The sequence below is a fragment of the Lates calcarifer genome, linkage group LG6 (genome assembly GCF_001640805.2).
Source record: "Lates calcarifer isolate ASB-BC8 linkage group LG6, TLL_Latcal_v3, whole genome shotgun sequence".
Taxonomy (NCBI): domain Eukaryota; kingdom Metazoa; phylum Chordata; class Actinopteri; family Centropomidae; genus Lates; species Lates calcarifer.
The window spans coordinates 23,657,343-23,673,556 of record NC_066838.1 but is presented as its reverse complement, the minus strand read 5'-3'; the positions used below and the strand labels follow the sequence as shown (position 1 = coordinate 23,673,556).

At 38.4% G+C, this 16,214-nt stretch overlaps 1 protein-coding gene across 9 annotated transcripts; it reads right to left on the bottom strand.

Moving 5' to 3' along the window:
• Nucleotides 1–467: 467 nt before the first annotated feature.
• Nucleotides 468–14,885, bottom strand: bcas1 (brain enriched myelin associated protein 1). 9 transcript variants are annotated; one of them, XM_018691151.1, is made up of 17 exons: nucleotides 14,686–14,815; nucleotides 14,430–14,511; nucleotides 14,066–14,150; nucleotides 12,885–13,204; nucleotides 7,392–7,571; nucleotides 6,340–6,396; nucleotides 5,972–6,007; nucleotides 5,483–5,698; nucleotides 5,259–5,339; nucleotides 4,409–4,471; nucleotides 4,142–4,183; nucleotides 3,920–3,985; nucleotides 3,541–3,567; nucleotides 2,859–2,981; nucleotides 2,667–2,747; nucleotides 2,094–2,300; nucleotides 468–1,561 (listed from the first exon to the last, which is right to left on the bottom strand). In XM_018691151.1, the coding sequence occupies exons 2-17, from the start codon at nucleotides 14,466–14,468 to the stop codon at nucleotides 1,487–1,489; spliced, it is 1,698 nt and encodes a 565-aa protein (XP_018546667.1). In that variant the 5' UTR covers nucleotides 14,469–14,511; nucleotides 14,686–14,815; the 3' UTR covers nucleotides 468–1,486. The 9 variants fall into 9 exon arrangements, with proteins under 9 accessions (XP_018546667.1, XP_018546915.1, XP_018547075.1 ...); XM_018691399.2 differs by lacking the exon at nucleotides 5,972–6,007 and having other exon boundaries at nucleotides 14,686–14,816; XM_018691559.1 differs by lacking the exon at nucleotides 2,667–2,747.
• Nucleotides 14,886–16,214: the final 1,329 nt, after the last annotated feature.

Sequence of the window (16,214 nt, the reverse complement as noted above, 5' to 3'; positions counted from 1 at the left end):
TGCCTGAAATATACAATTCTTTAGATCTTGTTTTACATCTTTTATCTCTAAGGCGTGTCTCTAAGAAGACTCTAAAAATGTAAATGAGTATTAACTATTGATGTCAGCAGTCATCTCACTGTCTGTCAGAGTTACAAATGATGGCCAGCTCTGCAGTCAGTTTTCTTTTTTGTGGCCATGTCTGTCAGATAACTGTCACTTTTCTGTCAGTAATACAAATAACCACACAGATGAGTAAGGCTTACAGTATTTAAATCTACACCCAGCATAGCAAAGTGTGACTCACATGTCACACCTTACTAACTCACGGGTTTGGTGCATTAACTTGTGTGTGTGAAAATGATTTAGATGTAAAAGAATGTTGTGTTTAATTTTTTGCCAAACTCGCTAAGCCACATACTTTTGCAGTCGCTGCAACACCCAGTTATTCTTGATTAATTGTAGTTTGCACTGATGAAGAACAGACAAATGGTGAACATATTTATTGTCTTCAAGATAACTGAAGTTACACATACACACATACATTTAGACAAACAAAAGCCTGATATTAATTGCACATATGACAAACACCATAAGACTTCAGTTTAATGACATGACACAAAATGTTGCTATCAAATTAAAAGCTAATCGGCTTTGATTCATGACTACTGTGGCTGCAAAACATACCACAAGGACACATTTGCACAATGACACCATTTTGCCACCTCAGATGCATTTGTTAACACGAATACTTACAATCAATTCCCCACAGAACACAGAACACTAAAGATTGTGATTTCCCATATGGCCCAATATATGACAGTTATGATATGTATGTATGTGCTTTAGTCTACATATAGCCTACATAGAGTTAAAAAGTGTGTAAGTGCAGTTTGTTATATGAAAATGCTCCTCCTATCAGCTCTATTATGTCAGAATGTCATATACATATAAGTATCTTTTTCAATATAATTTCATATTGAGCTCTGCATTGCCACAACTGCATGATTTTTGTGGTATGAAATGAAAAAATAGAACATATATATGACATGTGCTTTTAAATGTTTCAGACAGATTAGTTGCTAAAAGCAAAGCGTGGTACAGTCTATTGCATAAGCCCAGTGTGTTAGCTTGCAAGATCAGAGAGAAGTCACATTAAATGTCTGTAGAAAAGGTTTCACACTCACGTTGGTGTATTTGTCAAGACATTTATATGACCAAAAATATATATATATATTTATATGCATCTCAACAACCTCACAACAAGGCTTTTGACCATTTCAAATCACCACTAGTTCAACTACCTGTTCACTTCTCTTTCTCACAACTACTCACTTACTGTTATCCTTTTATCCAGTAACTTTGCCTTTTATATCGTAACTTATAAACAAAAAATGTAGTTAAAGTAATTCAAGGGTTTGAGGGGGTAATGGGACAGAGAGAGAGATAAAAGATTGAGTAAGAGAAAGGGAGTCTGTACAGGGAAACTTCAGTGTTGCTTTTGGTTTCATTTGGCCTTCTCTGCTGCTGGAGCAGCAGCAACTGGTTCTGTCTGGACTCCGGCGTCTGTAGAGTGACGTTTCTGAAATTTAAAGGCAGAAAATATTTTTTCATTTACAATATTTACTACTCTTATCTTTAAAGCCATCCAAGCCAAACAAGAATTTATTAGACATTTATTTGTGTTTTATTTGAGTTTCTCTAAAACTGTGTCCTTTATGCAAGCTGGGGGAAGCAATTTCTAACCTAATTTCTTTGTTTTTTTTCCCCTTCTTCCTCACTTGTTGTATCATTTCACTAAATTTCACCACTTGCAATGCTGCACAAAATGTGTGTCTTCTGTAATAAATTACACTAAATACAAAGTCAAAGTTATTAGAATCAAATTGTGCAAAATTCAAATGCAATTCTCAGGAAGTTAACACAGTGTACGCTGCTCTGTGAGATATGGCCCACACCTTTATTTACTTATTGAGCTGCTGCTGCCATCTAGTGGAGATATTGTAATTTGCCATGACACTCAAAATAAATCCCAGTAAGTATCACTGCATTATTGTGCGATTATGTGATTTATGTGATTTAACAGTGTTTGATTTCTGCTTTGCTCTCCTTACCAGACTTTTAAACAACAGCTGAATGGAGTTCCTCTTCTCCAGTTTTTTGGGACCTTTGGCTGCATCATCTCCAGCTGGGGAGGCCGCTGAAGCTTGTTTGCTATCTACAGCCGCCTCTGAGGACTTGGCTGCTGCTGTGGGTTCCTCCTTGGTTTTAGCTGCCTCTGCTGCTGTGTCTGGGGCAGGGGTCGCCTTCTTGGGTTCAGCCTGTAAGTGTTGAGGTAAATAATGGAAATCTAAATTTATTCCAGACGTAGAGCAACAGAGAATAATAGTGTCTTATGTTCGCCTATCATTAAGTGCAGATGGACTTTGACATGACATTTGAAGTGACATTAAGATGTACATCCACTGTTAGGATCCAGTCTGTCTTAATGATTGCAACATTATGAGGGATGATAACAGAAGCACTGATGTGTGTTGTTATGGTTTCAAATATAATAACACATGGAGAAAAATACTTAGGCCATAAAAAGCTGTTTTTAAAAGCAGGTTTTAATTCCAGATGTAATTAATGAAATCACTCTGGTTAATAATGCATCTGTTCTCCAGAGGTAATTTTACTGTATTTACCACTCTAGTAGTTTTCCTGAGGAGCCGAACTCCACTTGTGGAGGCTGCCTGGACTTTTGTTGTCATGTGGTCTAACAGTACCTCAAATTCACATCAATCTGTTACTTTCTGTTTAAATAATTCCACCACAATTCATATTCAAAAATGTTCAGATATTTCTAAGGCGTATATGTGTAGTGAGTAGGTCCTTACTTTAGGCTTGAAGAGAGAGAAGAAAGATGGTTTTGAGTCTGTTTTCTTTTCTTCTTGAGCAGGTGGTGGTGGTTCTGGCTTTGCAGCAGCCTCCAGAGTGCCAGCTTTTGAGGGATCTGCTTTCTTTTATCAGAACAGTAGAGAGCGAAAATACATATCATGAGCTATTTACAAATTAAAGGAATGACCATCATTGAAGCTGACAGAGTGAGAGCAGGACCTGTCACCTGCAAGTGAAAGAGGAGGTAAAAAGGGGGAAAATATCCAAGATCACAGCAGAGAGGAGGCAGAAAAATCAGACACCATTAGATCCAGCCCCTGTAGGAATAGAGAACCCTGCACCATCATGCAGAAAAAATGTTATTTTCTGTAAAAGAAAAAATGAAAGGAATTATTTCAGTCTCCACTGAAGACTCTGAGATTGTAGGTCTTTAAAAGAATAGTTTGACATTTTGGGAAATATTCTTATTTGCTTTCTAGCAAAGATTAAGATAAGAACCACCCATTAAATATGAGGCTACAACCAGCAGCAGGTTAGTGTAGCAGCCTGGTTCAAAGGTAACAGGCAACAAAAGGTAACAAAACATATTTCATTTGTTTAGATCCATACAAAATAAAAGTTTAAAAACTAAAAGAAAGCAAATAAGCATATTTCCCAGAATGCTGATTTCCTTTAATTTACCTCTGGCTGTGGTACCCCATCCACCGTCTGCAGGGAAGGAAAAGTTATTTGTTTTCCCATAAATTTAAACACTGTATGAAATGCAGTAAATGAAGCCCTGACTCATCTGTCACAATGGAAACTGTACAACACACACCAACTGAGTGCAATGTGATAAAAAAAATGCTCTAATAATTGAAAGAATTAATTAATCAAACCAGTAAAAAATGTTTCATTTTTCTTTCTTAAAGAGCAAATGCCAAGTTTGATGTTTTCACTGAAATGAATGAAAGTTTATTTTCAACATAATATTTGCTATGTCTGTAACAGCATGTCAGAGGTGCCTGTAGAGTGAAGAAAATTAACAATTAATATTCCCAAGCACTTCTTGCTGATTTACCTGCTCTTCTACAACTGGCTGTGCCACCTCTTCAGCTGTCTCCTGAGGTTCAACCTTATTTTCTCTCTGAGCAAATGCAAATGAATCAGAATATGTTAAAAAAATAAAAAATAAAAAAGCCCACATGCAATTTAGAACATGGTGATGTGTTATAATCAGAGGATCAGAAGATTATTCCACTCCCTAAAAACAGCAAAACTCCAGTGTTGTTCTTTGAATTACCTGGAGTTCTACAACTGGCTCTGGTGCCTCCACTGGCGTCTCCTGCAGAGTGAAACTACTAGTTTATTTTGAACAGGTGCAAATTTAAACAGCCTTAGCATGCAAATTTTTGTAATTTATCATACAGCATGTCTGTTATATAACACTAACATTATGCTTTGTAAGCACAAGTGAAATTGTGTGTAGGTACATTCACACACACCAGAATACATTAATATATAATTCCCTAAATAAAGCTGAGAAGACTGAGTAGACTCTCTAGTTTACCTGTACTTCTACAACTGGCTGTACCTCTACTTCTATTGTTGGCAGTGGTATGTCCTTGATTGTCTGCAGAACAATGAGGAAGTTCTTATTGTTAGTAAAAGTCAACAAATTATAAAACAAATGTCCTAAGAACCTTAAAAAAATACATGAAATATTCAAATCATGAAAAGCTTAATAAGTTAGCATTGCAAATAACTAATGTGGACTGGTTAATGGGACAGTTTGATATCTTGGGAAACACTTTCTTGTCAAGAGTTAGATGAGAAAATCCCACTGTCATATCAATACAGATTAAACAAGATGCAACATTAATTGGTGAGCAGTAAAGATGCTGGTAGGTATGTTTGTGAATTGTAGACAGAGCCAGGCTAATTGTTTGTCCTGTTTCCAGTGTTTATGCTAAACTAAGCTAGTTGCCTCCTGACTTTAGCTTCAAACACTGTGCACAGACATAAGAGTGGCATCAATCTTCTCATCTAACTCCAGTCAAGTAGCAAAAAAGCATATTTCCCAAAATGTCAAACTATTTGTTGTAAATTAAATGAATTGCAAATTTTTGATGAAAATGGACTGTGGTAGAAACAGTGGTGCTGAGTTGAGATTATTTTCCAGTGAAATCTTTTGACCAAAGTCACACTGTTATTGCACATCCAACTGAGGACTCACATTTGTGAAACCCTATTCGCCTGCATTAATTTTCAGATCAGGACAAATGCTACCTTTCATAAAAATGTTCCAATTAAGAAACAGCAAATTGTTCTGTTTCTGCCACCTCCAAACAAATCAGCTCTTGTTCAGTTAGTACCAGGATGAGCCATGGTCAGTTTGAGAATATGATAATCTACTGTACCACTGCTGCAGTCTTGGCTGAGGCATTGGCTCCACTTGCCGAAACACCCTTGCCTTTGGATGCCTTGAAACCTATCAGTACCTCAAATTCACATACAGCATAATTCACACTACATTATGATCTAACACCCTGTGGAACATGCACTCACTAAAAGCCAACATGAATAAATACCCCTTAAGATAATGATCTTATCTTGCAATCTCCAGTTACAGTTGTTTATTTACCTTTGAGCTGAAGAGTTTACTCAGAGCAGCTTTGGCTGATTTTCCTTTTGAGGGCTCGGGTTCCTTCTCAGCAGCTTTTGGTTCTTCTTTTGGTGTGGGCTTCACAGGTTTGGCAGCTAGCTCTGCTTTGACTTCCATTTTTGGTGGCTCTGGAGGTGGTGGTGGTGGGATAGACATTCCTTTGGGTGCTGCAGGCGGCTCAGATACTTGTGCAGCCTATTCAATAGGGAGAGAGGATGTTAAATTAATGGCCTGCTGAGAAAACTCGGAACTGTCCACACTGTCACCTTTACCAGCAAATACATTTCTGTAATGGCAATTTTAGGTGAAATATAATATCAGATATGGTATCAGGAATTAAATTTCTTACAACTTCAACTATTAAAAATTCAATTAGTATGCAAAATATAAAATTAAGGTAATTTCTAGAACTGATGGCTTTTCTTGTGAGTTACACAAATCAAAACAGTTAATGGGCTATATGCTCACAGTAGTGGTAGCCGCTGGTTGGATCTCCTTCTGGGACTATTTGGCAACAGAAAAAGGAAGCAGTTAGAGAGATAAAGTTAAACTGAAGCAAATAAGGATCTGCAAAAAGCTTGTGTACATGTCCTATAAATGCTCATCCCTTAGAAATAAAATGTTCTCAGCAATATCCTCAATTTAAGTTACAAACGGAACACAAACAGAAATGAACAGAAATGCATGCCAGTTACAGATAACTAATAGCAGCCTGTGTTCGATAATCAGCCCTGTCATCACTGATTTCACTCAACGGCTTTATAATTAGAAATAAATGACATGATAATAAGAAGTAATAGAGAAGTCAAATAAGAGCTTCATGAACATCTGTTCACCTGATCTTTTGCGGCATCAGGAGTAGCTGTTTCCTTTTTGGATGTTTTAGTGGTCACCTGTGCATCAAGGGAAGGAATATTTTATTTAGTTTTATAGTGTGTACACAAAAAATAATAAGAAAACAAAATGTGTAACCATCAAATGTTAAATATGTAAGCACTGTGGAGCATTATGTTATTTAATGTAGCTAGCAGTACAGCTGCAGTGTAAAATGTACAGAAACAGAGGATGTAGTTGATGTAACAGGAACAGAAAAATTATTATTTAGATAAAACAGAAGCCTTTCATGAACGCAGACATAGGCTTTTATGGTAAGCTAACTAACACACAGAGTGCACTCTGAGGTCCCTGACAGAGCACATACAGTACATGCGCTGTCATTGTGACAGCTATTGTGCTTTGGAGATGGCGTAGGCCTGCCCTCGCTCTATCTTCACAAATCTCAACTTCCAACCGCACAGGCCTCCCTTGTGAGCTCACACTATGGGCTGAACAATAGGCCACCACATTCCCGCATGTTCAAAGACTTGATTAGCATGGGGCTAGGGCAATGGCAACTCTTTAAAACGGCATGAATCCAAAAGACAGCATGATGAAGAGGAAATACAATAGCTGCTTGTTGTAGGTTTTCCATAAGGCGCTGTCATCATGGCAGAATTTATTATGGATACCTTAAAAAAAAAAACTTTCACATTCCTCAACATGGAATGAAAGGAATTACAAACAGACAAAACAAAAATTAAAAACTACATCTTCACTGTGTAATTTATTATCACTGATCTCTACTTTATCGGGCACATTACCAAATGTCTTGGCTTCAGTGGCTTTAAAGAATAATTACAAAACACACACTGACTTCATCTTTGTGGTTTGAGCAGCTGTTTTCCTTCAGAAAAAGTCAGAGATAACAAGATTTGATTTGTTTTTAAACTTAAATTACAGCAATTCAACTATTTATTTTTCCTGAGCAGTCTAATTTTACAAACAGATAAGTAATTAGAAATATCAAGAGCATATAAACCACACTTAATGTCTCAAATTTGTCACTTACTAGTGTTTTGAAGAAGTTCATAACTGGATTCTCTTCAGGCTTACTCTCCTCTTGGTTTTCCACGGGCTCACTGTCTCCGTTGTCAGTTTCAGGAACTTTTTCTTCCTCTGGATCTGGGTCTAGAGTCACACTTTCTGGCTCCGCTAATGATTCTGACTCTTGCTTTAGGTTAGCTGTCTCCTATACACCATCACAAAGAATTAGCCTTTGAGTATTATGTTAGAGCAGTGGAGCTGATATGCAAGCAGTGAGTGTCTTAATCGCAGCATTGAGATCGGAGCACAATTCCAACCATGCCTCTGCCTACTCGGGCATTGTCAACAATCACCCTTTTATTAATGTGTGTGTCCCACCCCTCACTCATTGATATTCAACAATGTGTGAGAGTTATGCCCTGAGAAATGTCAGAAAACTCAAATACCTTGCTGTGTCCTTATGGTGCATGTCTCTAAAATATAGAAGTGAATCTGAATGAACTGGATCTTGACTTTAAGATTATTTTTAGTGAATCTACTCTGACTTCACTTTTGTGTGTCAAGATTCATTTATTGTTTTGTGTTGACTAAAATTTCTAATTTTTAGCAAGTATTATTTGCATAAAATAAAAGAGAATACAAACAAATCAGGAACAAAATCATGAACAAAGAGAAATTTGCATTTAACATTTTATTGGAAAATGGTTCAGTATTTTACAATGTGAACTTTGCGTTGATGATATATACAAACATTTGCACTTTGCATAATTATAAGACAATCATCTTACAATCCAGTAATTGAATTACCACTACATACCATAAAACACATGATATCCTAATGAGGAAAAACAATATTTTTCAAAACAAAAACATTTGGATAATTCCTTCAACATTTTATTGCTGTTCTGTCTTTGGATCCACATGAATGGTAATAGTAATGCTGTATCCCAGTGAGGATATCTCTATACCACCAAGCCTATATACTTGATTCCACAACAGCTGATGTACAAGCTGACTGCAACCTATCAAGTAAAGCTTCCATGTCTGCACTTTTGACTGAGGTACCTTCACTAATTTCAGTACATTCTGAGTCTAGTGTTGAATCTGTTGTGTCCATGCTTGATTCATTCTCTGCCTTCTCTTCAGTCTCTTCCTCTGCAGTGATCTCTGGTCCAGCCTCCCCTGAAGTCACATGGTTACATTCAGCTTCTTCTGCAATGATCTCTGGTATTACCTCCTCTGAAGTCGCATGGTTACATTCAGCTTCTTCTCCAATGATTTCTTCTACAATACTCTCAAGAACGGCCTCAACACACTCTGCCACAGGCTCATCTAAAGTTTCAACGTCAGAGTTTTCCTCAGTCGCACCTGAAACATCACCAGAATTGTCTGTTTTGTGGTGTATCTCCTCTGTAACTTTGTCTTCAGTTGTCTTCAGGATTAACATAAGCACTTCAGAGTTTGGTTGTGGCTCACTCTCCTCAACTCGCTCTTCAGAATCAACAGGGTTTGCATCAGTTGGCTCAATTGATTCCAACACTTCCACATCAGCCGCAGGTAGAACATCTTTATCAGGATCCTGCAAAAGAGTTTCAGTTTGGGAAACATTCTCCTCCATGAGTTCCTCTTGGACGGAAACACAAGGCTCAGACTCTTCTGTTGCCTCCATTGGTGGCGCATCTTCATGCACATTTTCAGGTTCCTCAACTACGTTTTCAGTGACTTCAAGCTTTTCTGAAATAGCTTCAACAACTGATTCTACTATGCTCTCCAATACTTCAGTGGTTGTATCTTCATCACAAGGGCTTGGAATTTCTTCTGCAGGTTCCTCAGAGATTAGAGGAATTTGTTCCGATGTTTCGGTGCTTTCAGTTTGTGCCAAAACATCTTCAGATTCTTCAGTTTTTCCCTCTGCCACGTCACTTTCCTCTAGAGGTTCTTCAGAAATGACAACCTCGATGACTTCTTCAGTAGATGACTCTTGGATAGTAGTAGCCTCCTCAAGACTTACTGGCACTGTTTCAAGCTTCATTTGATAAAGCCTCAATAGCCTCTTCATTCATCTCCTCAGCTGTCTGGTCTTTGAATGGGATAACTGTTTCTTCCACAGGATCCTCTGGAATGGTAAGACTTATTTCTTGTTCCTCAGAGAGGGGCACAAAAACTGTTACAGTGATAACCTCTTCTTCCACAGGGCTGCCATTATCTGCTGCAGGCTCCTGAGGAGTGGTAGCATTGGGTTCAAATTCTTGAGAGAGGACATCAATTGCTGCCTCTGCTATCACATCATCTTCACTGATAATAACAGGACTTGGTTCTGATTTGTCAGCTGTTTCTGGCTCTTTTTCAGTTGCAGGGCTGAGTTTGTCTTGATCACTCATTTCTGGTACATCACCAACTACAACAGCATCATCAGAGGTGAGTTCTTCATAGGCAGATCCCTCCATAATTACAATCTCTGTCTCAAAAAGGGCAGGAGGTTCTTCCACAGCTTCTTCTCCAATGATTTCTGGTATTACCTCCTCTGAGGTTGCAAGGTTACATTCAGCTTCTTCTCCAGTGGTCTCTGGTATTACCTCCTCTGAAGTCGCAAGGTTACATTCAGCTTCTTCTCCAATGATTTCTTCTACAGTACTCTCAAGAACAGCCTCAACACACTCTGCCACAGGCTCATCTAAAGTTTCAACCTCAGAGTTCTCCTCAGTCGCACCTGAAACATCACCAGAATTGTCTGTTTTGTGGTGTATCTCCTCTGTAACTTTGTCTTCAGTTGTCTTCAGGATTAACATAAGCACTTCAGAGTTTGGTTGTGGCTCACTCTCCTCAACTCGCTCTTCAGAATCAACAGGGTTTTCATCAGTTGGTTCAATTGATTCCAACACTTCCACATCAGCCACAGGTGGAACATTTTTATCAGGATCCTCCAAAAGAGTTTCAGTTTGGGAAACATTCTCCTCCATGAGTTCCTCTTGGACGGAAACACAAGGCTCAGACTCTTCTGTGGCCTCCATTGGTGGCGCATCTTCGTGCACATTTTCAGGTTCCTCAACTACGTTTTCAGTGACTTCAGGCTTTTCTGAAATAGCTTCAACAACTGATTCTACTATGCTCTCCAATACTTCAGTGGTTGTATCTTCATCACAAGGGCTTGGAATTTCTTCTGCAGGTTCCTCAGAGATTAGAGGAATTTGTTCCAATGTCTCAGAGCTTTCAGTTTGTGCCAAAACATCTTCAGATTCTTCAGTTTTTCCCTCTGCCATGTCTCTTTCCTCTAGAGGTTCTTCAGAAATGACAACCTTGATGACTTCTTCAGTAGATGATTCTTGGATAGTGGTAGCCTCCTCAAGACTTACTGGCACTGTTTCAAGTTCATTTGATAAAGCCTCAATAGCCTCTTCATTCATCTCCTCAGCTGTCTGGTCTTTGAATGGGATAACTGTTTCTTCCACAGGATCCTCTGGAATGGTAAGACTTATTTCTTGTTCCTCAGAGAGGGGCACAAAAACTGTTACAGTGATAACCTCTTCTTCCACAGGGCTGCCATTATCTGCTGCAGGCTCCTGAGGAGTGGTAGCATTGGGTTCAAATTCTTGAGAGAGGACATCAATTGCTGCCTCTGCTATCACATCATCTTCACTGATAATAACAGGACTTGGTTCTGATTTGTCAGCTGTTTCTGGCTCTTTGTCAGTTGCAGGGCTGAGTTTGTCTTGATCACTCATTTCTGGTACATCACCAACTACAACAGCATCATCAGAGGTGACCTCTTCATGGGCAGATCCCTCCATAATTACAATCTCTGTCTCAAGAAGGCCAGGAGGTTCTTCCACAGATGTGTTGTGGTTTGCAGGTGTAGGATCTGTCTCCTCATGAGCAGCTTCAGAGATTGTTTCCATCACCGTTGTCACTGACTCTTCATCTAGGGGGGGAACACCATTTTCTTCCCCAGCCTCGGGAGTGACAACATTATGCTCAGGTTCAGTGGTTTCAATCAGCACCACATCAGCTGACATGTCTCCAGCTCCTTCACCATTGTCCTCAGTAATTACTTCATCTACTCCTGGCTGTGGCTCTGGCTGTGGCTCTGACGTGTTTATAGCAGTGTAATCAGTGGATTCAGAAACAGCAGCGAAAACTGCCTCAATACAATCTGCCACCACTTTAGGAAGGCTGGAAGAGACCTCCAGTGGCACAGTTTCTTCGCTCTTATTTTCCTCTACAAGTATTTTGTCCTCTGGTCCATTAATACTCTCTTCCTCAGGATTGCAGTGGCTCATTTCAAAATTGTCTGTAACTTCCACCCGCTCCGCTCTGAACATTATATTCTCATACACATTGTTCTCCGTGACGACCACTTCCTCAATGATGATCTCAGCTGTCTGATTGTCTGACCGCTCTGTATTTGCAGTCTCTTCAATAGCCTCCTCAGCAATTGTAATGGCAGATTCATCCAATAAATCTTCTTCAGTTTTTGTTGACTCTGTTATGACTACCACTTCCACTGGGCCCTCAGAATTAACAGTTGTATCATCATCATCACCAGTTTGTGTTGAAATATCAGCTTCAGTTTTTCTGTCCGTTTGTGTGGATGTTTCAGCTCTTTGATGTGGGTGTCCAGCCTCCTCTTGGTGCTCAATGATGATCTTGGTGGTAGTTTCTTCTCCACTTGAGTTCAACTCCTTTACCATGGAAATCAACATTCATATTTAGATAAAATTTAGTTTTTGTTTGCTGGACACATATGACAGCAATGGTCTCGGTCACACTGTGTAATACACCAGAAGTGACCAGAAACATAGGAACCTCTCTACATTGTAATGTCATAACAGTCCTGTAGGAAATCCACACAAAAAGTTTAAACACTATGGAGGTTGTAGCATGTGATGTTGTTGTATTGGATTGCATTATATTGTGTAGTCTTTTTGTCATCCTTTTCTGCTGCGTATACAGTATATACTGTAAATGGGGTGAAAAAATATTGTAAACACATCAGTAAAATGCTGTCCAATACAAAACCACCAAAGCTTCAAACTATACCACAGAATTCAAGGTACTACTCAATGTGTTTATTGCAGTGATGTATTGCAGTACTTTATTATACAAATGTTTGCATTTTTGTGGTCTCTCAGTTGTTTTGTGATTAAACAAATTATTATTTTTTCTTTTATTAATATGTTTTTGAGATTATTTATGTTCTGTTATTAAGTTATTAAATTACAAAGAAAGTCTAAATCTAAGTGATTTCAAGCAGTCTGGCAGGCAGATTGTTTTAGAGATTAGCACAAAACAATAAAGGGTAAGGCTGGCATTTTCCTATATTTTTGTTTTAGCCAATAGTTAGTCCATCTCAGCTCTTTATGACTAAAATACAGTGATAAAGCCCTAAATCCATTTCATCTTACTGAAAATGAAGAATCAGTTCATTTTTGGTTTTGGCCTTGGGACTAGTTGGCAATAAAAAAAATATAGAATATCACCAGACTTATACTTTGAAAATAAACATAAAAACTCTACTCACCGGCTGTGGGTCAACAGCAGGAGGATTTTCAGGACTATCCGTTTGATCGTCTTTTGACGTCTCTTTTTCCTGAACACTCTCGACATCAGCTGGAGGCTCTGCTTTCTTTTTGAACATTTTGCCAAAAAGACGACCTTTTTCTCGTTTACTTTTCTTGACCTCTTCCTTCTGGATGGTGGGTTCAGGGATTTCATTAACAATTTGGGCCTCAGCCGGTTGAGCGTCAGATTCGACTACCACAAAATCAGGCTCAACTGAATCTGTGGAAAGGTTTAGAGAGAGGGGTTCGCCATTTTGAAGGACTGTTGTCTCACTGTTAACTGCAAAAGAAGACGACAAATCAGAGATCAAAAGGGTTGTCTCATGCACAAAGTTTCAAAATATAGGACTGGATCACCAAACCAACTGACTCTTAATACACAACTAACACAAGGGTAAAAAGTCAAATTATATATTGCTGTTACTGATTGGTACTTAAAATAAGTTCTGATTTCTGTGCTGCGGGAATTAATCTTGTGTAACAGTAAAATACTTGAGAATGGTGCACTAGTTCACAGTTGTTATTGCTGGTAGATATTGAATGTTAAGCTCTTTGCATGCAACAGCAAACTCATGCATGATATCTATTGTGCAGTGCTCCATCAAGCAAACATGGGCTAGTCAATTCAAGAAAGCGACATTATCTTTAACTCCAGCGTCAACATGAGCTCTTAGACAAACTCAGCTGCCAGTGGGAATCCTACAGTATTATTGTCACTGCAGAGACACAAACCACACCATGACAGGTCAAATAGTTGCTCCTTGCTAATGTCTGAGACTACGCCTATAGTTTACATTGGAAAACTCAAGATACAGTCCAGATGGGAGTCACTGTGTTTACAAAGTATTATGAGTCCAAAGGACTAATCCAATATGGACATGGACAGATCAGCTGATTTTGTCTATCACAGACTGATATGCAGGATTTCACCACTGACCAGGATATAATTAAACAGAATAAAGGGCAGTCAACACCCTTTCTGAGATGAGATTCTCCACATTTTAAGAGAGGAATTCGATAGAGACACCTTTCATTTCTGTCTGAATTTATGTATTGCCATTATGTTATTTTACAGTCATGATAATTTATTACTTTCCTGTTGTTTATCTAAATGTGAAAAGAAAAAATATATGTCACTTACCCTCAATCTCCAATCCATTAGATATGATGGTTGCAGAAAGGCCATTCACTGATCCATTTTCATGTTTCTCTGGAATTGTCCCATTCTATGAGAAAAATTATAAAAAAGAATAAATGTTGGCCTATGTCAGCCCTGCACTTCACAAGACATTGACTATAAGGGGGGTTAATTTCAAGAGAAGAGTTGGTTTTGACAGTAAACACCTGAACAGTCCAGCATGTTGGAATGCATGGAGGCTCAAAACTTCAAGAAGTAACTAACAGTGGCTTTTTCCATGTGCATCTTACAGCTGATTTAAGGGCAGCAAAGTAATGGATACAATAAACATAGCATTATGTTTGTTGTATAATTTGTGTCATTTTACCTTGGTCAGCTCCGAACCCTTGGAATTCTCGTTTCCCATATTTTTTCACAGTTCAGACCTACAGCTCTCAGATTAAATTCAACTGAAACAATTTAAATAGAGAAAACAAAAACAGTTTTGTTATGTTGCTTCAACAAGTAAAGATGTACAACAAATAATGACTAACTTCTACGTAACTGTGGTTTCAGACCTGTAATTTGCATAAGTCTTCACATTTTGGTAATGCCGTAACTCCAATATCATTGAAATGTCTTACCTTATTACACCTCTGCAAGTCAAGCAAGTGATATCCTCCTCAAGACAAATATATGGAAAGTGTCTGTCACTCACTAAGAGGGATGGACTAGCTGCTCCTGCCCAACTGTGTGTGTAGGCTATTGTTAACAGGCTATTTTATGTGTGCTTTAAAATGGGTGGGACTGTTTTTTAAGTAATCAATTGGATTTCCTCCAGTGAAAAGCCCGCCATCCACCCAACAGGCTGTTGCCACTCTTTGGTAAAAGCATGTGATTAGCTCATGCTAATCTGATAATGATGATAATGAGGTTATGCTCTGATCATGCACATGATGGTAAGGTGGTGCATCACAGTTTTGTTGACAAATGTAGCTGTGAAGTAACAGGATGTGTATTAAGGATATTGGTCTGGCACACTTCCACACTGCCAAAACAAAAATAAACATGTGTGCACTTACAACCCTGTTGCTTTAACCTTGTTGTTATGGTTTTAAAGAGAAAACTGTACGCATTTTATCATTTAGGTCATCATACCCAGGGTTGTTTTAGAGTTGAAAATAAAGTTTGCTGATATTAGACAGCTGAAAAATGAATCAAAGTGACATGTGCCTAAAAATATCTACTGTATTACTTTGATATTATTTGATAAAAAGGCTTTTTTTGAAAGGAGGAAGTATCTGCTTTATTATCACAGTTAATCAAGACAGACAAAGAGCTTTGTAATGAAATCATCTGTCTTTAAATGCCTCCACATAGTCACATTTAAATGGCCTTTGTGGGCCTGTCGATGTATCAGTACACACAGACCTATCTGAGAGGCATCCGGTTATCAAAGACAAACTGACAGAAGTTCATCATTTGATTTGTTCCTTCTTTATTATTCTCATCTTTATGTTTTGTTTGTTCTTTTTGTGAGTAAATGTGCCATGATCATGCTGATTAAAGCTCCTTAACACTCATTTTTGACCTCAAATAATCTAATCCATGTTTATGCAAATCAACCAAACCACAAAGTAGCCTATCTGTGTTTTACCCTGCTGTATTTATTGACTTGATTATGACAAGGCTTGGAATCCATGAGCACAATGTCCCAATTGTAGCCTATAGCCTGCACATTGAGGTGGGTGTTGGATTCCCCTGTTTGGATTGTGCGCTTCTGACTTCATGCAAGGCCTGCAGCTGAGAGACCTCAAGCAAACTCTTCATGATGTACCAACGCATAACAGCCTACTAGTTTTATTAGTGGCACAACCCCTTACAAAAAGGCCATTGATTTTTAAGACTAGTTGGGAGAAACAACATATCAGCTCAGGTCAACACAGTATGATTTCTCATGATACTGCCCAGTTGCAGATACTATCTTTGACACTGACATCCTCTACAGCCAATCTAAAATGGTTCTCTAGCTTTGGAAACGTTTTCAGTAAATATTTGAACTTGGGTGCAGTCCTGTTTGCTGTAGAAATATTTACAGAGCAGCAGTTCCGGTTGATATAATAACTAGTCTGACATATTGTAAGCAAGTTTGAACATATTTATTGAGATAATT